A 25,604-nucleotide genomic window follows, 5' to 3' on the forward strand; every position below is an offset into this window, starting at 1 on the left:
GGAAGTGGTGGGGTCTGGGATGGGTTGGCATTTGCGGTTGCTCTGTGCTGTGTCCAGGATTATTGCTGCTGTTGGGTTTGGGACCTGGAGAAAACTGCTTTAGTGTTGGGACCAGGACTGGAGACCAGGGGTTGGTGCTGGGACTGGGGAAAAACAGGAACCGGGAACCAAGGCTGCTGCAGGTGCTGTGTTGGGATCTGGGTTTGTAGAGGGGAGGAAGAGCAACCCGTGGAGCATACAAACAGACACACAAGGGAGCCCTAAGACCCAGGAGTCCGTTGTGGTCTGCTCACTCTGTGTGATGGTCAATTTATTTGGTTATTCCCAAATTCATTACATGTTAAAATGAGCAGTAAAACATGTCAGACCTTTTTTACTGTGGATAATACCCAAAATGACCGTTATGCTTCAGTTTCCCTTTACATTGTAGTTGCAGAGTAAGCATTTGCCCCACTTGCCAGTTTGACGCTAACACCAGCAGACAGGGACAAGTTACTGTACTGAGCATATATGCTTAGTCTAACTACACATATTCAATTACAAGCACTCCTTAGTAAAAACAGTAACAATAGCCTTTAGGTGCCTGTAAAAACAAACAAAAACAAACTTGCTTTCTGGATTTTGTGTGTTTTTCGGGAATTTATAAAACACCTCTTGTGATTCTATAAAACATTTCATGTTTTCATCCACATAATGTTTATAATGTTAATAAATTGACTAAGCCACATATTAATTGTCATTAATTCATTATCATTAATATCAGCTAGTACTGCCTACTCTACTACCACTATTGTACTATACTGATAGTGGTATTGTGATGTAGCTGGATTGTTAGCAGATTTTTCACACATCTAGGTCATGGCCTAGGATGATGAATGATACCGTCATGTGCTATATAAAACACGCTAATGTAATGGTAAAGCACCCATTGGTAGTTAACGACGCTAGCTAACCCCCAAGGGCAGACTGTTTCCTTATCTCAGCACTTCTCTACGTGCAGAAAAAGGTGTCCCAGATATAGCTGTCATGTTCTGACCTGAGTTATTTTGTTATGTCTTTGTTTTAGTATGGTCAGGGCGTGAGTTGGGTGGGTTGTCTATGTTCGTTTTTCTATGTTGCGTTTATGTGTTTTGGCCTGGTATGGTTCTCAATCAGAGGCAGGTGTCGTTCGTTGTCTCTGATTGAGAATCATACTTAGGTAGCCTTTTCCCACCTGTGTTTTGTGGGTGATCGTTTTCTGTTGAGTGTTTGTATCTGCGCCAGACAGAACTGTTTCGGTTTCGTTCGTTCACTTTGTTGTTTTTGTTCAGTGTTCTATTACTTTATTAAAAATATGGACACTTACCACGCTGCACATTGGTCCTCACCTTCTTCCACCGCCAACGGTCGTTACAATAGCCTGATTCACACACCTGAGTCCCACCTCAAAAGGAATTGTTAGATATGTGTGTGTTAAGTTGAAAACGAGTAAATACTTAAATAATCCAGTGCCTTACTTGTTGTAGGTCAGTATCCTAAACTTAAAAGGCTCAAATAGATTTTTTTGAATTTCAGTGTATCTCACTTTTGGAAGAATTCTTGGAATACAAGAATGAAATTACTGGACTCATACACACAAACACCCACCACATAGTTTTTCATCTCAAATCCATTTGGGTTAATATTTTGAGCTTGTTGATTTGTTTTTGTTGTGGTGTTACACAACACATTGTGAAGTAATAGTAATAACCTTCCTATATACAAATATAATAACTTATTCCACTACGTTGTTAAATGCTAATTTCTGATTGGTTTGAAGGGCACTCTAGAGGGTGCATTATTTCCTTATAATGCACAGCAATATTCAATGGCTCTGTTATGCATCGTAGCGCACACCTTCCATGCCGTGCACAATATTTCATAGACTGCATAGCCCATAGTTGATTAACCCATACGTATTTCCTGATCTTTGGCACTTCTTGTGAAGGGATCTACAACATTGTATGCGTCACCCTATTCTCTATATAGTGCCCTACTTTGGACCAGGGCCCATATGGCACTGATCAAAAGTAGTGCACTATGTTGAGAATACGGTGTCAATGGGGCTGTGATCAAAAGTGGTGCACTATGTAGGGAATAGGTGCCATTTGGGATGGAAACTGACTGTGATGCCTTTCAGTTCCTGAACAAGGATAAACATTTGAATGCTAGGGGAAAAGCCTGTCATTTAACATGGTTCTCATGTGTGCCCCACTTGAAGAGAATGTCAGGAGTGGCAACTTGCATGTTAAACCACACGTATTATCCTGTTGGTGGTGGTCCCAAACTGCAAATCACTTTTCACAGCTGCACATTAGTATGAGTTGAAAACGCATGGTTCCTGTTAGGCAAATCCATGGTTTCCATGGTGATGCTATCTCAACTATATACACTGATTGTACAACACATTAGGAAATCCTTCCTAATTCTGTGTTGCATCCCTTTTTGCCCTCAGAACAGCCTCAGTTCGTCGGGGCCTGAAATCTACAAGGTGTAGAAAGCGTTCCACAGGCTGGCCGATGATTACTCCAATGCCTCTCGAGTGGCGCAGCGGTCTAAGGCACTGCTCTCAGTGCTGGAGGTGTCACTACAAACTCCCTGGTTTGATTCCAGGCTGTATCACAACAGGCTGTGATTGGGAGTCCTGTAGGGTGGCATACAATTGACCCATCATTGTCTGGATTTGGCTGGTGTAAGCTGTCATTGTAAATAAGAATTTCTGACTTGCCTGGTTAAATTTAAATTTAGAAAATCCCACAGTTGTGTCAAGTTGGCTGGATGTCCTTTGGATGGTGGACCATTCTTGATACGCACAGGAAACTGTTGAGTGTGAAAAACCCAGCAGTGTTGCACTTCTTGACACACTCAAACCGGTGCGCCTGACACCTACTACCATGACTTGTTCAAAACCACTTAAATATTTTGTCTTGCCCATTTACCCTGTGAATGGCACACACACACAGCCCATGTCGTAATTGTCTCAAGGCTTAGCAATCATTCTTTAACCTGTCTCCTGAAGAAGATTTAACAAGTGACATTAATACAGGATCATAGCTTTCACCTTGATTCAGCTGGTCAGCCTATGTCATGTAGATGGCGGGTGTTCCTAATGTTTTGTACACTCTGTATAATATACTGTATAGCTCCCAATAATCAATTCAAAAAAAATCTTAGATCAGCTTTAATATTGCAGATAGATTGTGGCTTCTATCAATGTAATTATATGCGTCATTTCCAATCACCCATTTTTCTGTTAATGTATTTTCCTTGTTTATTGTTTTTTCCTAACCCTACCATCCCTCCCCTAATTGGAGTAAACTCATGAACAACCATACATAGGCTTCTACTTCCAGTTTGTAAATACTATATACATTTTACGGACACAGTATATTTTACATTAGTTACCTTTTATTTTTTTATTTTTTTGTCCCACCCTTCTGCTTCCCTCAACACCTCCCATCTATCTCTGAAAACCATAAATGTTTTATTTATATTTGCCGTATATCTTTTAAGTGTGGTGTGATGTTTCACAAACGTTCTGAACCTTTCTACTCTCACAGTTTCTACAGATTGTAAGTTAAAGATAAAAAAAATTTGCTAACAGAATTATTATATTATTGATCGATTGTCTATGACTTTTCAAATCACCCAGCAGTGCTAGTAAGCCAGTAATTCAGTGTTTGCTTATCCACCCAGGCTTGGAGCTCACAGCTGCATGGTTCGACAGTCTTAACATTTCACAGCATGAGCAGTGACAGCTCTCCTGCTCAAGACAGACGACTGCCTCTTTCTCCAGACTTAATGCACTCGCTAATTTGTTTACCTTGATCAAATAGTTCCGTCACAGAAGGAATTTGTCTCAACCCACCATAACTCACTCCCAGTCACTCCATTTGTCTGGGGAAGCGATGACAGTCGCACTAATTAGGTTAGTGGGTGACAACAGAGCTGTTACCTGGGAAATGGGGAGATCAATGTTTGTATATAACACAATGAACTAGAGGCAGATTGGAAACATGCCTGGTAACGGTCCAGCACAGTCATCCTATTTCCCAAGTAAAAATAGCATTTGAATGACCAAAATGTCACCCATGATATTTTTACACTATTGAAATGCTCAGAATTGAATAAATATGACCATTTCTCTCATTTCTAACTATCAGGAAGCTTGAAATAACAAAATGAGGGGGCGGGGAGCTGATATTCATGAGCTCGTGTTAACTGACAGCTTTTTGAAAGGCCCTTGTGGTCATTTGAGAAGGTAAACAATGGGCCACATGTCATTCCCAGCCTAAATCACATGCCTCAACCCATTTTCTCAGCTAAATGTTCTCATAGTCAACAGAGCTGATCATGGACTGTTGGATATCAGACAGCAGCAATATACATTTGCATTTCTATTGTTTGTAGCTAATTACAGAAAACAGTTCACTGATATACTTCTTCACAAGAATTAGTCCCCCTTAAAGCTTACATGCTGACCACAAGGCATAAGCGCCTTTGATTTGTCCGTTTTATGGTAGTACATATTTAAATGAGCTAAGATGATAAGATGCTACCGTTGATGTATTCATTTTCCTGCTTTATGTGACATTGCATAAAGCCTGAAGTAAACCCTTGATAAATGCCTGCCTCCTGAATCCAAGTGTTTGACACGGGGGGAGGGGACAAGTAACTTTATGATCAAACTTTATCAATGTACAGTCATTTTTCACACTTAAAAAAATATATATATTTATAAAAAATGTCAATAACAATTTTGTGGGGAATATCCTTAACATGCAATATACTTGCAGTGAAGCCGCTCAACAACTACACCATGGCAGTCATCCAACAGACTCCCGTTCAGAGCGACACACAGAAGCATCCAGTGGCAATGCCTTGCTCAAGGGCACGTTGACAGATCTCCCACCAGGCCAAAAAACGAGAACCCGAACCCTCCAAGATCCCCCCCACAGTTCCCCAATAGCTGTCCCTCAACCATTTGAGACCCTTCCCACAACACCCCCCCCCCAAGAAGAAAAATAAATAAATACAATAATTCCCTTCCCCACCCCCAAGAACCCCCCCAATGCACCAACAACCAAGAGAATGAACTAAAGACAAAAAAGTAAAAGACAGAAGAAAACAGCAAACAACAACGCAAAAATAAAATTAATGAATTAAAAATAAATTAAGGACATCAAGGACAACCAAAATAATAACAGCAATGCCAACTGTATATGTTTGTGTGCATGTCTGGCACTCTTACACGTATGTGTGTGTTCTTGTATGCGTTTATTTGAATGGGAGTGTGTGTATATGCATGTGTACAAACACCTGCACGGCATCAGCCCCAGGCAAACCGGCATTAGTTATAAAAACACTGCCACTTAGTGTCATTCAAGCATACTTTTTATTATGTTTTATTTTGACTTAATTTTTGACTTTTATCTTTTTCATACTTGGGTTACCCTACTTTGAACTGGGTTCATCTAAATATCATCCAATTTTATGAAAAACATTATTTTCAGTGTTCAGTGCAAAATTGACTGTGTATTCAAACAGGGAGGATGAATGCATTAAAGGGGCGATCTGGGATAGGTACATGCAGTTTTGGTGGGGTGACTGCTTGATTCACAGCTTCAAATGCCAGATTGTCCCTTTAAGCTTTGTTGGAAATGTGTGCCTGTTCATGTAGGATTTTTGACTTGGCTTTAATCAAATAAAAACCAGCATACATATCATACATCAGCTTTGTCAGGAATAACTTCATACAGTTTTGTGCACAATGCATTGTCCCGGACACCCTGTCATTTTGTAATGTGGAGATAATAATATATTGCTTAGTCTCTTATCTGTTTGTGTTCAGATTCATAAATGAGCCCGTCTTAGAGATGAAGTGGGACCTCTATAAAAATGGATGGAGCTGGCGGAGGATTTCTTCAATTGTTCCCTTTTATGTCTCATTTTTATGCCATATATCACTTTTGAGGGATCTATATTTTATGAATATCATCAACACTGTTATTCATAACAGCAGTAATCGGCATGGTCCAGAGTACTCAGTGAAGGGTTTAGAGACAAGTTTCATGGCAAATGGCATCCTATTCTCTATCATTTCAGTAAATCTTTAAAAAAAAAAAAATTTTTAACCTTTATTTAAATTTCTTTCTGATTGCTTAGGCACTATCTTTGAAACTATAGGCTATTTTTTGCTAAACTCTACACACGAACCACAAAACCTCACACCAAACCAGCAAAGCATTATACATCTCTTGCAAAAGCAAACAATTCCTGTAAACCTCTTCAAACTTATTTTTTTATTGTGTTTTTTGCGTCACTACAGTACACAGAATTTGAATAAGCACACGAAGCGCCAACTACGCACTGATAGTTTAAATTAAAAACACTTTTTCTGTGTGCAGGGCATAGCAGTTTGCAATAAAGTTTTGTCGTACATGTAGTAAACACTCATTCAAACAGGTATCCAAATGAGTGAAGTATGGATGTGTATTCCAAACATAACACACTACCAATACAAATAAGGGGGAAAAGTTGACCCCTGATCGATGTCTCCCCAAGCCTGTAGAACGGCTATGTGTTGGTGGGGCTGGCGATCATACACCTTCCAACGCCATGCAGAGAAGAATTCTTCAATAGGATTCAAGAACGGAGAGTATGGGGGAGATTGAGTGCGATGAAAAGTGGGTGACCTGTGAACCACAGCAGTCCAGTGGAAACTAACATTGTCCCAGATGATAACGTACCTGGGCTGCTCTGGCCCCTGGTCATTAGGGGTTAGTCTGTTGTGGAGGGTGTCCAGAAATGTGATAATGTTTGCAGTGTTGTATGGGCCTAGGATTGCATGAAGGATGCCGTTTTGACTAATAGCTGTACACATTGTTATGTTGCCACCACGTTGTCCCGGGACGTTGATGATGGCACGGTGTCCGATGATAATTCTGCCTCAGCCCCATGTTTTTGCAAGGTTGAAACCTGCCTCGCCCACATATATTAGTTCATGATGCACTGCATCTGCTTCTAGCCCCATGACTCTCTGAAAGAGACAAGACAAAACAATGTAGCACAGTACGAAAAGACAGGGGTCAGTCAATATTATGTAGCACCATACACTTCCAGATCCAATACCAATGATAGGATAGTAAAGCTCCTTTTTTACATACACTTCCGGCACCGACAGAGATGGCCGCCTCGCTTCGCGTTCCTAGGAAACTATGCAGTTTTTGGTTTTTTTACGTGTTATTTCTTACATTGGTACCCCAGGTCATCTTAGGTTTCATTACATACAGTCGAGAAGAACTACTGAACATAAGAGCAGCGTCAACTCACCATCAGTACGACCAAGAATATGACTTTCGCGAAGCGGATCCTGTGTTCTGCCTTTCACCCAGGACAACGGAATGCATCCCAGCCGGCGACCCAAAAAAACGACTTTGTAAAAGGGGGAAACGAAGCGGTCTTCTGGTCAGACTCCGGAGACGGGCACATCGTGCACCACTCCCTAGCATTCTTCACGCCAATGTCCAGTCTCTTGACAACAAGGTTGATGAAATCCGAGCAAGGGTAGCATTCCAGAGGGATATCAGAGACTGTAACGTTCTTTGCTTCACGGAAACATGGCTCACTGGAGAGACGCTATCAGAGTCGGTGCAGCCAGCTGGTTTCTCCTCTCATCGCGCCGACAGAAACAAACATCTTTCTAGTAAGAAGAGGGGCGGGGGCGTATGCTTCATGGTTAACGTGACGTGGTGTGGCCACAACAACATACAGGAACTCAAGTCCTTCTGTTCACCTGATTTAGAATTCCTCACAATCAAATGTTGACCGCATTATCTACCAAGGGAGTTCTCTTCGATTATAATCACAGCCATATATATTCCCCCCCAAGCAGACACATCGATGGCTCTGAACAAACTTTATTTGACTCTTTGCAAACTGGAATCCATATATCCAGAGGCTGCATTCATTGTAGCTGGGGATTTTAAAAAGGCTAATCTGAAAACAACAACCAACAATCAAGGACAACAACCACCCGAGCCACTGCCTGTTCACCCCGCTATCATCCAGAAGGCGAGGTCAGTACAGGTGCATCAAAGCTGGGACCGAGAGACTGAAAAACAGCTTTTATCTCAAGGCCATCAGTCTGTTAAACAGCCACCACTAACATTGAGTGGCTGCTGCCAACACACTGACTCAACTCCAGCCACTTTAATAATGGGAATTGATGGGAAATTATGTAAAATATATCACTAGCCACTTTAAACAATGCTACCTAATATAATGTTTACATACCCTACATTATTCATCCCATATGTATACGTATATACTGTACTCTATATCATCTACTGCATCTTTATGTAATACATGTATCACTAGCCACTTTAACTACGCCACTTTGTTTACATACTCATCTCATATGTATATACTGCACTCAATACCATCTACTGTATCTTGCCTATGCCATGTACCATCACTCATTCATATATCTTTATGTACATATTCTTTATCCCCTTACACTTGTGTCTATAAGGTAGTAGTTTTGGAATTGTTAGCAAGATTACTTGTTGGTTATTATAGCATTGTCGGAACTAGAAGCACAAGCATTTCGCTACACTCGCATTAACATCTGCTAACCATGTGTATGTGACAAATAAAAAAAAATGTTTTTTTATTTGATATTCATATCTCAGTTGCTCTTGGGTGAACAGTCGACCTCTTCCACCAGATACTGGTTTTCTTGCAGTTCTGTAAAACCATTTGAATGGTTTCAGTGAAGATCCTTCTCATTATGAAAGTACAGTACATATTACTGTACCAGTAAGACTACAGCACTTACAGTTACTTACCGGTTCTCATTTCGAAATATCCAGATGATACCTGCAACAGTATAGCGGCTCAGATTTGGCTGAACCCGTTGCCCAGCCTCCTTCATTCTCATCCCATGGTTGACAACATGGTCAACCACAGTCACTCTGATTATTTATTGTGTTCCTGACTCCCCTTCCTCTTCCTCTTCCCCGTCCTCTCTCCGTCCAACTTCACCTCTTCCTTCTCCTCCTCCTCTTACTTCTTCACCTCCTCCTCCTCCTCCTCCTCTTCCTCCTCCTCATCCTCCGCTAGTTCTCGCCCCTCTTACTCTCTGTCCAATATTGGCCTCCATTGTTGTCCACACCAAATGTTTACCTGTGGACTGTTTATAGTGCTCAAGCTCTGATTTGTAAGTGAACTCATTATCTAAAAGTGTTTTCACATGTGTCAATGTGGAAAGGCAATTGGCGAAATAGTGTAAGTTTTGCTAGGAGTGTGTTTTCAAATTACAAGCTGAGTGTAAAAGCAGAGAACACACATTTGATAAATGCATTGGCTACAAGTGTTAATGGTTTCAGAGAGAGTCACTCTTAGTATTTAAGCATTCAGAAACAACTGTAACAAGGTAAGTCAGTTAAGAACAAACTCTTATTTACAATGACAGCCTACCCCGGCGACACAGGGGCAATTGTGTGCTGCCCTATGGGATTCGCAATCACAGCATGACGTGATTCATCCTGGATTTGAACCAGGGACTGTAGTGACACCTCTTGCACTGAGATGCAGTGCCTTAGACCACTACACCACTCAGGAGCTGTCAAAAGAAGTGCACTTTGGTCAAAGGTGATACACAATGTAGGGAATAGGGTTCTATTTGGGGGTCAGACATATATTGTAATAATCTGTCTTTCACAAGTGTTTTAACAGGCAGACATCAACATTTGATGGCGTTTAGCCCATAAAGATAAAGCCTGTCTTTGGAGGGCCCCAACAGCCACAACCACCTCAGCTCACTCAAACTAATCCCACCAGCCCTACAGACTCTCTGACCATGTCAGGCTGAAAATGTCATGTAATCTAATTCTCAGTGAGCCTCTTTTAAAGCCACCTCTACTCTGGTTCCATTCCAAATGGTACAATATTCCCTACATAATGAACTACTTTTGACCAGGGCCAATAGATCTCTGGTCAAAAGTAGTGCACTACGTAGTGAATCGGGTTCTATTTGGAATGTATTCTCACACACTTTCTCTTGCTGTTGTGGGCATGTTCCTCAGCTTACTTTATTTGGAACATCAATGTTTCAAGATTTTGCTGATAAATTATTAATAAGGTAAAGTTAGGGGCAGGCATGTTTATAAAGAAGCTAAGAATTGGATACCACAATTTGTCCAATCAGAGAACTGTCATAGGAAGTCATTGAGACTTGGTCAATGAATAACATGACCTTGTCATTTGTGAGTTAGGAAAAGATGGAATTCAATAGGGAAGAGTGACTTATATTCCATGTCCCAAATGGCACCCTTATGGAAAAACCACATGATTTCACATTTGATTTTGGAACACCTCACATTATTTTCATTCTTAATTTGAGTCATTTAGCAGATGCTTCTATCCAGAGAGCATGCATACATGTTCCTTCCCCCATGGGAATTGAACACACAACCCTGGCATTGCCAGCACCATGCTTTACTAACTGAACCACACAGGACACAAACTTGCCAATGTGAAATCACGTGAAACTTTGTGGTTTTGGAACACTTTACGTCCTGATATTTCAGATGAACTATCACGTGGATTATTTTTCACATGAAGTTTCACAGGGGATGCCCGGCAAACAAACACGAGTCGTTAGGATGTCCCTGGAACTGTACGCTGTTGCGGTGTTTTCAACGTACATATTTTACACACTTTGACATACATGATTACATTGTGTATGTTTATTTATACAGTAATTATTATTCAACATGTGCTACACTGGGGCCTCATTTATAAACCGTGAGTACGTACAAAATATACCCCAAAATGAGCATGTGCCAGTTTTCACAGAAAAGTTAGCATTTATAAAAGTTGAACTTGACATGAGAATGTGCTCACCTCCCCGCAAACTGTAACTACTGTAAGTCCTGTAATTGCATTTCTTAGAGTAGCCTGACCTAAAAAAAAAACAGAATTCGCAGGCAGTCCATTTTACTTTGGTTTGGAGATAAACATTTATTTGAAACTTTATTGATTTAATTCGTTCTGCTAACAGGTCCACGACAATTTTCTCGTTCAGAAACTGACCGTCCTTTTCCAGATACAGCATAAATTACTGCTAAATACGAAAACATTCTGCCAACACAATAAATAGACCGGTAGCTAATGTAAAATACTTGACAGTATGGGTAGGCTACAGTATTCCACAATAAATGCTTGATTTGTTCAATAATGTCCATTATTAATGTCCAAGTAGCTACTTTTGTTAGCGCGTTTAGTACACAAATCCAAACGCTCCTGCAGGTCCATCCGAATGTCGGATTATATTACAGGTCGAAGAAACTTGTCAAACTAAGTATAGAATCAATCTTTAGGATGTTGTTATCATAAATCTTTAATAAAGTTCCAACCGGAGAATTCCTATGTCTGTAGAGAAGCCATGGAACGCAGGTCGCTATTATGTGAAATGCGCATGACTAGGACCTGGCTCTCTGCCAGACCACTAACTCAAAGAGCTCCCATCCGGCTTCACAACACAGTAGAAGCCTCATTCAAGTTTCTAAAGACGGTTGACATCCAGTGGAAGCCCTAGGAAGTGCAACTTTATCCATATCCCACTGTGTATTCAATAGGGGCTGGGTTGAAAATCGACCAACCTCAGATTTTCCACTTCCTGTTTGGATTTCTTCTCAGGTTTTTGCTTGCCATATGAGTTCTGTTATACTCACAGACATCATTCAAACAGTTTTTAGAAACTTCAGAGTGTTTTCTATCCAATACTAATAATAATATGCATATATTAGCAACTGGGACTGAGGAGCAGGCCGTTGACTCTGGGCACCTTTCATTCAAGCTTTTCAATACTGCCTCTGCAGCCATAAGAAGTTAACAAGACATTTGAGGTGGTTGAAAAACAAGTTTTAATGACTCCAACCTAAGTGTATGAAACTTCCAACTTCAACTGTATGTATGGCGTGCACCAAGCTTATAAATCTCTATATTTTTGTACGTGCACAGACTTTTCATTAATGGCGCACGCAGAAATTTTGTGTGAAATTCACACAATGGTTATGAGGCCTCTGGGATTTAACCTCACAATCTCTTGAATCACAGCATTCAGATCTTCCTACAACACCACCATGTCTGTGTCAAATTAAAACAAACTTTATTTCTCACATGCGCCGAATACTAAACAACACATAGATACAGTACATACATAGATAATAAACAACGAGTAGCAGAAGTGTACAAAACAAATGGAGGGGTTGGGGGTCAATGTTATAGTCTGGTGTCCATTTGACTAATTGTTCAGCAGTCTTATGGATTGGGGGTAGAAGCTGTTAAGGAGTCTTTTGCTTCTAGACTTGGCGCTCCAGTACCGCTTGCCGTGCAGTAGCAGAGAAATCAGTCTATGACTTGGGTCACTGGAGTCTCTGACAATTTTATGGGCTTTCCTCTGACACCGCCTATTATATAGGTCCTGGATTGCAGGAAGCTTGGCCCCAGTGATGTACTGGGTCGTATGCACTACCCGCTGTAGCGCCTTATGGTCAGATGCCGAGCAGTTGCCATACCAGGAGGTGATGTAACTGGTCAGGATGCTCTCAATGGTGCAGCTGTGGATTTTTTTGAGGATCTGGGGACCCATGCCAAATCTTTTCAGTTTCCTGAGGGGAAAAGATTTTGTTGTGCCCTCTTCATGACTGTCTTGGTGGACAGTGTTTGGACTGCGATAGATCATTGGTGATGTGGACACCAAGGAACTTGAAACTCTCAACCTGATCCACTCTTCATTTATTTTATTGAACCTTTATTTAACTAGGCAAGTCAGTTATGAACAAATTCTTAACACTACAGTCCCGTTGATGTTAATGGGGGCCTGTTCAGCCTGCCTTGTCCTGTAGTCCACGATCAGCTCCTTTGTCTTGTTCACATTGAGGGAGAAATTGTTGTCTTGGCAACACACTGCCAGTTCTCTGACCTCCTCCCTATAGGTTGTCTCATTGTTGTCGGTGATCCAGCCTACCACTGTTGTGTCATCAGCAAACTTAATGATGGTGTTGGAGTCGTGTTTGGCCACGCAGTCGTGGGTGAACAGGGAGTACAGGAGGGGACTAAGTACACACCCCTAGGGGCCCCAGTGTTGAGGATCAGCGTGGCAGACATGTTGTTGCCTACCCTCACCACCTGGGGGAAGTGCAGGATCCAGTTGCAGAGGGAAGTGTTTAGTCCCGTGGTCCTTAGCTTAGTGATGAGCTTCGTGGGCACTATGGTGTTGAATGCTGAGCTGTAGTCAATTAACAGGATCCCACATAGGTGTTCCTTTTATCCAGGTAAGGAAAGGGCAGTGTGGAGTGCGATTGAGATTGTGCCATCTGTGGATCTGTTGGTGCGGTATGTGAATTGAAGTTGGTCCAGGGTATCCGGGAGGATGCTGTTGATGTGAGCCATGACCAGCCTTTCAAAGCACTTCATGTCTACCAATGTGAGTGCTATGGGGCGGTAATCATTTAGTTAGGTTATCTTCTGCTTGAAACAAGTAGGTATTACAGACTCAGCCAGGGAGAGGTTGAAAATCTCAGTGAAGACACTAGCCAGTTGGATGCTTTGAGTACACGTCCTGGCCCCGCGGCTTTGTGAATGTTGACCTGTTTAAAGGTCTTGTTCATGTCGGCTACGGAGAGCATGATCATACAGTCGTCAGGAACAGCTGGTGCTCTCGTGCATGCTCTGTGTTACTTGCCTCGAAGCGAGCATAAAAGGCCTTCAGCCTGTCTGGTAGGCTTGCATCACTGGGCAGCTCGCATCTGGGTTTCCCTTTGTAGTCCGTAATAGTTTTCAAGCCCTGCCAGTATCAGAGCTGGTGTAGTAGGATTCAATCTTATTCCTGTATTAATGCTTTGCTTGTTTGATGGTTAGTCTGAGGGCATAGCAGGATTTCTTATAGACGTCCGGATTAGTGTCCCACTCCTTGAAAGCGGCGGCTCTAGCCTTTAGCTCAATACGGATGTTGCCTGTAATCCATGGCTTCTGGTTGGGATATGTACGTACGGTCACTGTGGGGACGACATCGTCGATTCACTTGTTGATTTTGCCAATGACTGAGGTGGTATATTCCTCAATGATATTGGACGAATCCCGGAACATATTCCAGTCTGTGCTAGCAAATAAAAGCAAATAACAGATTTCACCTATATTCCTACTCTTTAGACTTCAAAGTAAAGCCCTGCTTAGTTAAGACCTGTCCCCTATATACATTTAATTGACAGGGAAGTACTACCACATGTCACTTAAGTACAGCACTCTCACCAACGGGTTCAAAAAATATTCTCATTGTGTCAATAGTTATGGTCAGAAGTTCATCCTGCGCTGGACGAGCAAGTGACTTTACCAGGAAAAACTGTTGGCCCTTAACAATAATGGCCACAATTGTATGACCAGAGCGAGAGGATGTGATAATCCCTCTAGCATACAGCCCTATCCCACCAGGCAAAAATACATTGAATCAATGTTCCATCAACGTCATATTTCAACAGACTGACGTTGAACATCAAATGGATTTTATACTTATATTTGCAAAAAGTACACAGTTTAAGTCTCATTTTAACCTGATTTCCACCGCAAATTAACGTTGAGATTTCCAGGCATTGTTCATTCATAATGAATTCACTTTTGGTTGACAACTCAATTAAATATACATCAAAATGAAATGTGTATTTGAGGTTATGCCAGGTTTTTGCCCAGATAGATAGCAATAGAAGTAATAATTTGTGTCTGTTCACTGCTCAGCAAAGTTCAAAGTGCCTAGACCCACTTACAGTAATTCCTGCCTTTTTGCTCACTTTAGATTATTTGGCTTGCATGTAATCCTAGGTAATGTCTGTGCCTATGTGCCTGCCTTGCCCTCATACACATTTCTGACTAAAATAAAACACGGTCAAAGTACTATAACACACATACATGTTTGTTTTGTGCAGTATTGGAGATGCAAAGACCATTTTGATGTAAGCAGACAAAGTAACCTCTCAAAAGTAAATGTTTAGATTTGTCCCTAAAGGGGTACAACTGCTTGTCACTAGGGTGATACCCTGTAAGGTCCCATTATGTGCTTTTAGTTATAGGTACATAACTGTAGCCTAGTTCATACCTCAGATAGTACCTTTCTCTACATACATAAAATCATCCTTTGTACATTTGCTTATATTAACATCACAGTGTCAAATCCATTTGTTCCTTGTACAGTAAGTAGCACACATGTACCTTTACCATACACCAGTTAAACTGGTACAACCATTTAGCTAAGTAACTAGCTGAAATCCATGCCCCAACTAAGCCACACCACCAGTATAATTTCCCAGTGTGCCTTGCCTTTTCTAGGGAATTGTAGAGTGTACACCCATGACTGTATTTATTAGTGTTAGAGACATGGTTGTTGAATTCATTCCTCTTGTGGCCTTCATTAAGTGAGTTCCTAGGCATGTATTATAGTCTTTATGATAATAAATTATACACAGAATGTAGGAAACATTACGACCACCTGCTTTTTCCGTTACCTACTGATCAGGTGAATGCTATGATCTGTTATTGATGTCACTTGTTAAATCCACTTCAATCAGTGCAGCGGTCTAAGGTACTGCATCTCAGTGCTTGAGGCATCACTACAGGCACCCTGGTTTGAATCCAGGCTGTATCATGATTGGGAGTCCCATAGGGCGTCCGGATTTGGCCGGTGTGGGCCGCCATTGTAAATAAGAATTTGTTCTTAACTGACTTACCTAGTTAAATAAAGGTAAAAAATAAAGATTGTTCTGCCTTCAGAGACAATTGAGACATGGATCGTGTATGTTTGCCATTCAGAGAGTTAATGGGCAAGACAAAATATTTAAGTTCCTTTGAATGGGGTATGGCAGTAGCACCAATTTGATTGCTGCAATGCTGCTTGGTTTTTCACGCTCAACAGTTTCCCGTGTCTATCAAGAATGGTCCACCACCCAAATTGACACAACTGTGGGAAGCATTGGATTCAACATGGGTCAGCATCCCTGTGGAATGCTTTTGACACCTTGTAGAGTCCTTGCCCTGTCAATTGAGGCTGTATTGATGGCAAAACGGGTTGCAACTCGATAGTAGGAAGTTGTTCCTAATGTTTTGTCAGCCTTATTTTGAGGACAAGATTTACACTAGATTTACACTAATACAGTGGCCTGTAACGCATGGTTTTCAGGTCACACCAGGCCTTCAAGTAGGCTTGCAAAAGTCCAGTAACTTTCCCCAAATTACCCAAACATGTCTTAATATGGAATCCTTGTTAATTTCCTCCCATTTCCAAGATACTTCGAACCAGGATTTCTGAAAAACCTGGGAAAGTTATCAGAAGTCATATTATGCTGTTTTGCAAAGTGATTTGTAATTCCAGCCAGCATTAAAATATCCAACAGATACTCACCCAACCTGCATGCATAGTGACTTGCAGGGTTAGGAACATTGTAAGTAGACTTCCTAAGCCATTTCAGTAACGTGTGCAAAAAAATCGAACTAACTGATTAGATTAGTTGCATATTATTTATTTTTGTGTAGCAAAGGATTAATCAATCTATCAATGTACATATAAAAACACACACAAAAAACTATTCTAAAATGTTTAACCTGCTGTAGAGCATGCTGGGAAATATGATGATGATAATAATTTTGGTGCAAATTTGCCTTTTTAGGCTACCACCCCAGTGGTGGGTATTGAGGGTACACAAAATAGATATGTAAAGTGGGAAAGAGAAATGTGCCTTCACATTGTACCCCTTTTTTGAGAGTGAGAGTGTAGTGATTGTACCTTTTTAATATTCAAAATATTGGGTACAAACATTTACCATTATAGTCTTTAACCACACAAATACCCTAAAAGTTATTAAACATGTGAGATCATTATCTGTACCTCTGACAGTATATTATGTGCATTTTATTTTTTTTGTACAATTTTTTATATATATTTCCAAGAGTGTAGGAACTTGTCTCATCATATTCTCGGTTGGAAAAAGCAAATGTCTTATTAGGTGTAACGTAACTGTCCATCAGTACTACTCAGTGCACCATACCAACATGTTTCAAGGTAACCTGCCTAAATGACTACCGACACGTAGCACTCACGTCGGTAGCCATGAAATTCTTTGAAAGGCTGGTCATGGCTCACATCAACACCATTATCCCAGAAAACCTAGACCCACTCCAATTTGCATACCGAACCAACAGATCCACAGATGATGCAATCTCTATTGCACTCCACACTGCCCTTTCCCACCTGGACAAAAGGAACACCTATGTGAGAATTCTATTCATTCACTACAGTGCAGCATTCAATACCATAGTGCCCTCAAAACTCACACTAAGCTAGGGGCCCTGGGACTAAACACCTCCCTCTGCAACTGGATCCTGGACTTCCTGACAGGCCGCACCCAGGTGGTAAGGGTAGATAACAACACATCTGCCACGCTGATTCTCAAAACGGGGGCCCCTCAGGGGTGCAGTCCTCAGTACTCCCTGTTCACTCATGACTGCACGGCCAGGTATGACTCCAACACCATCATTAAGTTTCCTGATGACACAATGACACAACAACTGATCACCGACAACGATGAGATAGCCTATAGTGAGGAGGTCAGAGACCTGACCGTATGGTGCAAGGACAACAACCTCTCCCTCAACATGATCAAGACAAAGGAGATGATTGTGGACTACAGGAAAAGGATGACCGAGCACGCCCCCATTCTCATCAACGGGGCTGTAGTGGAGCAGGTTGAGAGCTTCATGTTCCTTGGCGTCCACATCGCCAACAAACTAATATGGTCCAAGTACACCAAGACAGTTGTGAAGAGTGCACAACAAAACCTATTCTCCCTCAGGAGACTGAAAATATTTGGCATGGGTCCTCAGAAGGTTTTACAGCTGCACCATCGAGAGCTTGTGCATAATTACCTCAATTACCTCAACACCGGTGCCCCCCGCACATTGACACATTGATTCTGTACCGGTACCCCCTGTATATAGCCCCGCTATTGGTATTTACTGCTACTCTTTAATTATTTGTTATTCTTACCTCTACCCCTACCTTACTTTTTAAAGGATTTTCTTAAAACTGAATTGTTGGTTAATTGCTTGTATGTAAGCATTTCACTGTAAGGTTGTATTTGGAGCATGTGACAAATAAGATTTGATTTGAGTATAATACTCAGTATTAAATGCAGTACATTCAACAGGTGTAATGACGTCTGTGTGTAGCTTGTGTAGAGGAGTCAGGCGCAGGACATCAGATATGAGTAAATAAACGTAATTTACTCAAAATTAGACAAAATACAATAAAATGAGCCCACATAACGGACCGTATTACATACAAACAATTACTCACAAACAAACATGGGGGAACAGAGGGTTAAATAATGAACAAGTAATTGGGGGATTGAAACCAGGTGTGAAGGGAACAAGACAAAACAAATGGAAAATGAAAAGTGGATCGGCGATGGCTAGAAGGCCGGTGATGTCGACTGCCGAACGCCGCCCGAACAAGGAGAGGGACCGACTTCGGCGGAAGTCGTGACAACAGGTAACTACACAACTTTCCAACACTGAAATGTTCACATACATATCCATCAATGGGGCCAAGCTCCCTGCCATCCAGGACCTCTATACCAGGAGGTGTCAGAGGAAGTCCCTAAAAATTGTCAAGGACAACCACCCAAATCATAGACTGTTCTCTCTGCTATCGCACGGCAAGCGGTACAGATGCATCAAGTCTGGAACCAACAGGACCCCCAAACCATAAGACTGCTAAATAGTTAACCAAATGGCTAACCAGACTATCCTTTATGGAGTGATTTCAGTGCAAACAGACATTGTATTTACATTTTTTGTTTATACTAGGATATTGAATTTGTTTTTAATATTATTGATTTTGCGAGAAACAAATTGAGTCATTGAATCCATAAATTGAACTTCTCCATTCTGAACGTATTATTTTTTTTCCCAAGAATGTATCCTGTTACCTAGTCACTTTACCTCTACCTGTATGTACATATCTACCTCAATTACTTCGCACACTTGCACATGGACTCGGTACTGTTACCCCGTCTATATGGCTAAGTTATCGTTATTCGTGGTGTGCTTATTCCTTGTTACTATCGTTCTATTATTTTTCTATTTTTCTCTCTGCATTGTTGGGAAGGTAAACATTTCACTGTTATTCTTCACCGGTTGTTGACAAAGCATGTGCCAAATAGAATATGATTTGATTTGACACAGACACACACACACACCGGAGACTTCTCCTGCGATGGTGGTCTTGCCGTTCGAGACAAGCTAGCGGCAGCAAAAAAAATTGCATCAGGATGGAGCTCCACCACTCCAGTCAGATGACAGGCGGGAAGGGAAGGCAAACATGACTCAACTTCAGATCCACAGTATCCTGAGCAAGCTTGTAACTGTTAGACACTGTATCAGAAACTGTCTGGCTACAGCCGCGAGACCCTCTCTAGCTCTTATTTAGGTCACATTCTGCGCTCCAAAGGCGAAAAAAAAGGAGTCTCTGTCAATCGACTGCAATGAATACAGTTGGCCACGGTCCAGTGTATAAAGTGCTCTCTGAGCTGTGGCGGCTGCTGTGTGCGTGCGCACGTGTGTGCTCTCATTTACGTTTGTGTGTTCAATCCCTTGCAAATACAGGGGTGGTGTTTGGGATTGGGTTGAGATATTCATATTGTGTTTTCAATACAAATGTAGAATATGGTGATGTAGGCCTTTGTGACTCCCAGCGATATTTGATCCCTCTGCAGAAATGGAAATGTCATCCGAATTTTCACAAACAGTTCAGTCCATCTTCAATTACTGTAGCCTCCACACATTCCTCATGCAAAACAATATACACCCTGTCTTCGTCCCAAATGCCATTCTATTCCCTACATAGTGCAAAGGGCCTCCATGTGGGCCCTCGTCAAAAGTAGTGCACTATGTAGGGCACAGGGTGCCATTTGGGATGCAAGCCTGTGCATAATGTATGTACTGTACACAGACACGAATACATTTATTTGATAGAATTCCATTCCTCAGTTTTCTGTGTTTCAGGTTTATCTGGGGTCATTTAATTTGTTTGGTCCAGTACCCTTTACCTTCCTCCTTTTCCTTCCTCCTTTTACTTGTTTTTATTTACCACAGTGGCCTTTGGTTGTGTGTTATAAATTGCTGCAATGAATTCCCTCTGCTGGCTAAGCCTCAGTGTTCTGTGTAGCTCTGTTAGAGCTCTGCTTTGGGTGCTTGGACCCTTGTTATTGTCTCGTTATCCTCACCTCCCAGCCTATTGGACTAGGTGACAGGTGCAGATTCAGCATTCTGCTGAATATTTGGAGCTGTGTGTGTGTGTGTGTGTGTGTGTGTGTGTGTGTGTGTGTGTGTGTGTGTGTGTGTGTGTGTGTGTCAGTCTAAAGTACACAACGGTTCACCTGACAAGACTTAATCCAAACATTAAACTGTTGATTTTACGCGCATTTTACATTTACTGTACTTGTCACTGCATTTGTTAATAATTGCTAGGATTTGACAAACAAAGTAAAAACTAACGGACAACTAAGAAAAGCGCAAACCAAGTTGATTCACCCAGAGGGTCAAACAGCTGAAAGAACAAAGACACTGGTATTTAAACCTTCCTCCTATGCTGAGTCTCCTTACACATCTGGACAGCCAATACATACATCTCTGTTGCTAGACAGGATTTTAGTGATTCCTGTTCTCTCTCACTCCATCTGAACCTGACCTCGGCCCAAATTCCTTATTCCTCCCCAACTCATGGCTGTCCTGTTGACTTGAACCAGACTGTGGCCCTTCTCCTTTCCATAGGATTCCAGATATCTAACAATAACATGTTCTGAACAACAAAAACATTCTGCCTTCCCCTCTCTCCCTCAGTGACATAAATACGTTTAGAGGTTCTGCCTTCCCCTCTCTCCCTCAGTGACATAAATACGTTTAGAGGTTCTGCCTTCCCCTCTCTCCCTCAGTGACATAAATACGTTTAGAGGTTCTGCCTTCCCCTCTCTCCCTCAGTGACATAAATACGTTTAGAGGTTCTGCCTTCCCCTCTCTCCCTCAGTGACATAAATACGTTTAGAGGTTCTGCCTTCACGTTTAGAAGTCAGAACCCATCCTTCCTGGAAAATGTGGGATAGGTGCCACACAGGACAAGAACACGACAAGGGTCTGAGTGAGAGGCTCTAACTGGTGTCTCCAGATGTTGTTCACACAACAGACGGTCCAATTATAAATCACAATCTGGGTCAGGTGGGCATCATTTGAAAGCTTGTTCTATTGCCGGCATGACGAACTATGTCATAAAATCAAATACTAGTGTTAGGCTTTCACAATGCAATTCAGGGAAACAGATACTAATTTTGCCAGTCCGTGAAAGACAGCGGTAATGAGTATATTCAGGTGCTTGTGCACCAGTCCATTATCTTCACAATAGAAGAACTGCGGCAGCGTGGCCTAGTGGTTAGGGTGTTGGACTAGTAACCGAAAGGTTGCAAGTTCAAATCCCCGAGCTGACAAGGTACAAATTTTGTCTTCTGCCCCTGAACAAGGCAGTTATCCCACTGTTCCTAGACCATCCTTGAAAATAAGAATTTGTTCATAACTGACTTGCCTGTATAAATCAAATACGCTCATTCTGTTCAGAACAACCCAGGCATGTCATATTGTAACTCTGCATCAAACATAGTGATCATCAATGTTGACACTGTATAGGAGATTATGAAATGTGAAGTGCAAGTGTTTGGTTCGCTTGTATGATATCAAAGCGGTCCATTTCAATTACATTTCCCTCACTCAGACCCCAAAAAATTATCAAATGTTGCCCAATTAGCACAACGCCTGTCAGTCAGCTCTGACGTCATATACAGCATGTTACTGTTGGATGCCATTGTTTTCATGTCACCATGTGAGGCAAGGCTTTTATTGGCTGCTGGCTGCAGTGGCCCGGGAGCTGTCAGCTTGTTTTAGAGGGAGTGGAGAAGTAGAGCCACCAGACTCTTGTCAACAGCCACCTCACACCTTAGATCAGCTCAAATGACTGGCAGTACTGGGATCAGGGCTCTTATTCATAAAGTGTTTCAGAATAGGAGTTCTGCTCTAAGACAAGCTTTCCCTTTTAGGTGATCATGAATTAGATTATATGGATAGGGAGGACCTGATCCTAGATCAGCACTTCTACTCTGAGACATTTTGTGAGGTTAGGTGACTATTCCTGACTGTTTATTGGAGCTTGCTCCCTCTCTTTCTTCTTAGCGGAAATAAACCCTTAAACAGTATTCAATTCTTTCAAACTCAACCCCCGGTCCCCCCCCCCCATACTCTTTTTTACTCATGTAATCAAATTCACTAGAGCAAACATAAATGTCGGAAGACAAGCTTGTGGAGCGATTGGAAAGTCTTGAAATGCATGCCAAATAAACTGACTGCTATATTTAGATAACCTTGAAGGACAGAAGAAAGAGTTGAATAGGCCTACCTGTGTCAACATCACTGTCTGTTCTCGTCTGCTTAGGGGTGCCAAAAGCCATTCTAATCAGCTTTAGACAATGCCTATATGTGCATAAGTAATTATCTCCCTCTCTCTTCTCTTCCTCTCTCTCTACGTCTCTCTGTTTGTCTCTCTGTTTGTCTGTTCTGGGTTTGTGTGTCCACAGAGCTTATTTAGCGTCAGTAGCAGTTAGATGTGTCTGTCTCCTCGTCCGTGACGATGACGATGAAGGGCTTGTCGAGTAGCCGGAGACACCATCACATGGTGACCTGTGACCCCTCCTATGACTCCATGACCCTGGGGCGCCAAGCCCGGCCCTACCCGCTGAACCCGAGCAATGCCCACCCGGCGGACCACCCTTACTATGCCCAGCGAAGCTCCTTCCAGTCTGAGTGCGGGCCCTACCCTGACCCGGCTAGCAGCACCTTCCCCCGAAGACACTACAGCTCCCACCATGAACTGAAGGATGAGTGTGCTGTGGTGCCTTACACCGGAGGCCAGGGGGGAGGCGTTAAAAACAACCGCATCCCCCCCAACCTTCTGGAGCAGTTTGAACGGCAGGCGCCGGCGCGCCATGATGGCTACCACACACTGCAGTACAAGTGCACAGCGGTGGCGCACCAGCGCAGCGACAGTCCTGGGAGGATCCGGCATCTTGTCCACTCGGTCCAAAAGCTCTTCACCAAGTCTCAATCCCTGGAAGGCCCATCTGGGGATAGGATGAACGGGGGCAAGGCCAGCTCTGATGACCCGCCCTCCCACTCGGGCACCCTGAAGCACAGCAGCAAGCGCAGCAAGAGCAAAGACCGCAGCAGGTCGGAGCCCAAGATGCGCTCAGCCATCTCAGGCTACTGGAGCTCGGACGACACCCTGGACCGCGAGGTGTGCCTGTACCACCACCACAGCCCCATCCCGGGAGGCATGCCCTCGGGGGTGATGACCATGGGCCGCCACCCAGGCAAGTCCCAGTCACAGTACTTCATGGAGCAGTACAACACCATCAGCGCCCACTCGCTGAAGACGTCACGAAGCAACAACGACGTCAAGTGTTCTACATGCGCCGGGTTGCCGGGACTGGGCACGGGAATGGACGGGACTGGCCAACTGCTGAAGAAGAGCTCGTGGTCATCAACGCTGACGGTCAGTAGGGCCAGGGAAGTCTACCAGAAAGCATCGGTCAACCTGGACAAAGCCCCGGTCAAGGCTGATACCTGCCAGCGGGGGGGGCGCCAGATCTGTCAATTCCTCCAGGTATGATAACAACCCTTCTTCACCTCCAAACCTCCATCTTCACACCTCCATCCCATGTCCTACCAGAGATTCATATGCATGTGTGGAGACACCTGGCCCACTGCATGTCCACTGTCCCTTGAGGCAGAGAGAGAAGGGTAGAGGAGGGGCAGACGTACTCTCTATCTCGATCCATGTCCACGCAGACTGATATCCGGAGGCCCCTCAATGTCCACTGTCCCTTATGGCAGAGAGAGAGGAGGAGACAAGGAGCAGACTTACTTTCTCTCTCTATCGGCCACTCTTTGGGGACATGTAAGACGTCCTAATAAGTGTTGAATGTGAGACAAATATTTATTGCAGATCTTAATAAAGCAGGTGCTGCAAAATGCTTTTGTTCCTAGCTCCAGTAGTACAGTAAATGTCTAACAGTACAATACTAATACACAAACAATCCAAGAAAAAAATATATATAAACAGAGATTACAGTTTTTAACAATCTTTTACACACTAAAAGTGGTACTTGAGGCACACTCAGTGAAACCATTAACTCATGTACCTCATCTTCAGAACAAGTCTGCAAAACTGCCAGCCCATTATCTGCTTAAGACTCAGTTTGCAATTGTAAAACTTTTGCTAAACACTAAACAGAGTTCTCTACATTAGACACATCTTTCAAAATGAACAGGTCTTGTGTTTCGTTTGGAAGCACTGCAATTCCAAATGCCACACTCATTTACCAAGTACTTATACCCAGTGCTCACGTGTGAAAACTTATTTTCTTCACTTAGACATCAGAGCTTGAGCAGTATAAATAAGCTTCAGGTTGGCTTTCTTGGTTTGGACAACAATGGAGGCCAATTTTGGAGAGAGACATAGAGGAAGAGGAATGAGAGTAAGAGGTGGAGGAGGAAGAGGACAAAGACGATGAGGAGGACAAGGACAAGCCTACTGGTTTATCTTCTACTGTATTTGTTTTGTCTGCTACTGTTCATCCCGTAATCTGGATGAAAATACATTATTGAGAAAGAAACGCATTTTATTTCCCCCCCTTTCATTTTTGTTTATAGTGTAAATGTACACTGAATATGCATACATATTTGTGCACATACATGTACGTGTGAGTGCTATGACAAACTGCTGTGGACTCCACTGCACACTGAACATGCAAAAGACACATGGGTGTATAAGAGCCAATCATTTGATGGATTGTGTGTAGAGTTTTGATGCTAAAACACCATTTTGAGAAGAGTTATAATAGTTTTGAATGAAGTGTTTGGTTTTTCAAGAGATGTGTGACATTTTGCATGTTTTTTGTGTGTGTTTTGGCGTTTTGTGTGTAGAGTCTAGAGAAAAGGAGCCATAGTTTCAGAAATCATAATTGTAAGCAATTGTCAAAAACTGTAAGGCATATCAAAACGAGCAATGTCAGAGTCCAGGATATACAGTGCATTCGGAAAGTATTCAGACCCCATTACTTTTTCCAGATTTTGTTACGTTGCAGCCTTATTCTAAATTGGATGAAAGACAAAAATCCTTGTCAATCTACACACAATACCCCATAATGACAAAGCAAAAATGATTCAAAATCAAAACAGTAATACTTTATTTACGTAAGTACTCATAATCTTTGCTATGAGACTCAAAATTGTGCTCAGGTGCATCCTGTTTCCATTAATCATCCTTGAGAAGTTTCTACAACTTGATTGAACTCCACCTGTGGTAAATTCCAAAGAAGTTTGTGACCACCAAGAGTCTTCCACGGCTGGCCGCCTGGCAATACTGAGAAATCGTG

General features: G+C 42.3%; 1 protein-coding gene across 1 annotated transcript in view; it reads left to right on the forward strand.

Moving 5' to 3' along the window:
* Positions 1 to 25,604, forward strand: part of LOC139420448 (disks large-associated protein 1-like) — a 223,866-nt gene that overhangs the window by 91,380 nt on the left and 106,882 nt on the right. Inside the window, exon 3 of the mRNA XM_071170591.1 lies at positions 22,746 to 23,830. Coding sequence (XP_071026692.1) covers positions 22,799 to 23,830 — 1,032 coding nt within the window. The 5' untranslated portion in view covers positions 22,746 to 22,798. The remainder of the gene's footprint in view (positions 1 to 22,745; positions 23,831 to 25,604) is intronic.

This window comes from Oncorhynchus clarkii, chromosome 11 (genome assembly GCF_045791955.1).
Source record: "Oncorhynchus clarkii lewisi isolate Uvic-CL-2024 chromosome 11, UVic_Ocla_1.0, whole genome shotgun sequence".
NCBI classification, from domain to species: Eukaryota; Metazoa; Chordata; class Actinopteri; order Salmoniformes; family Salmonidae; genus Oncorhynchus; species Oncorhynchus clarkii.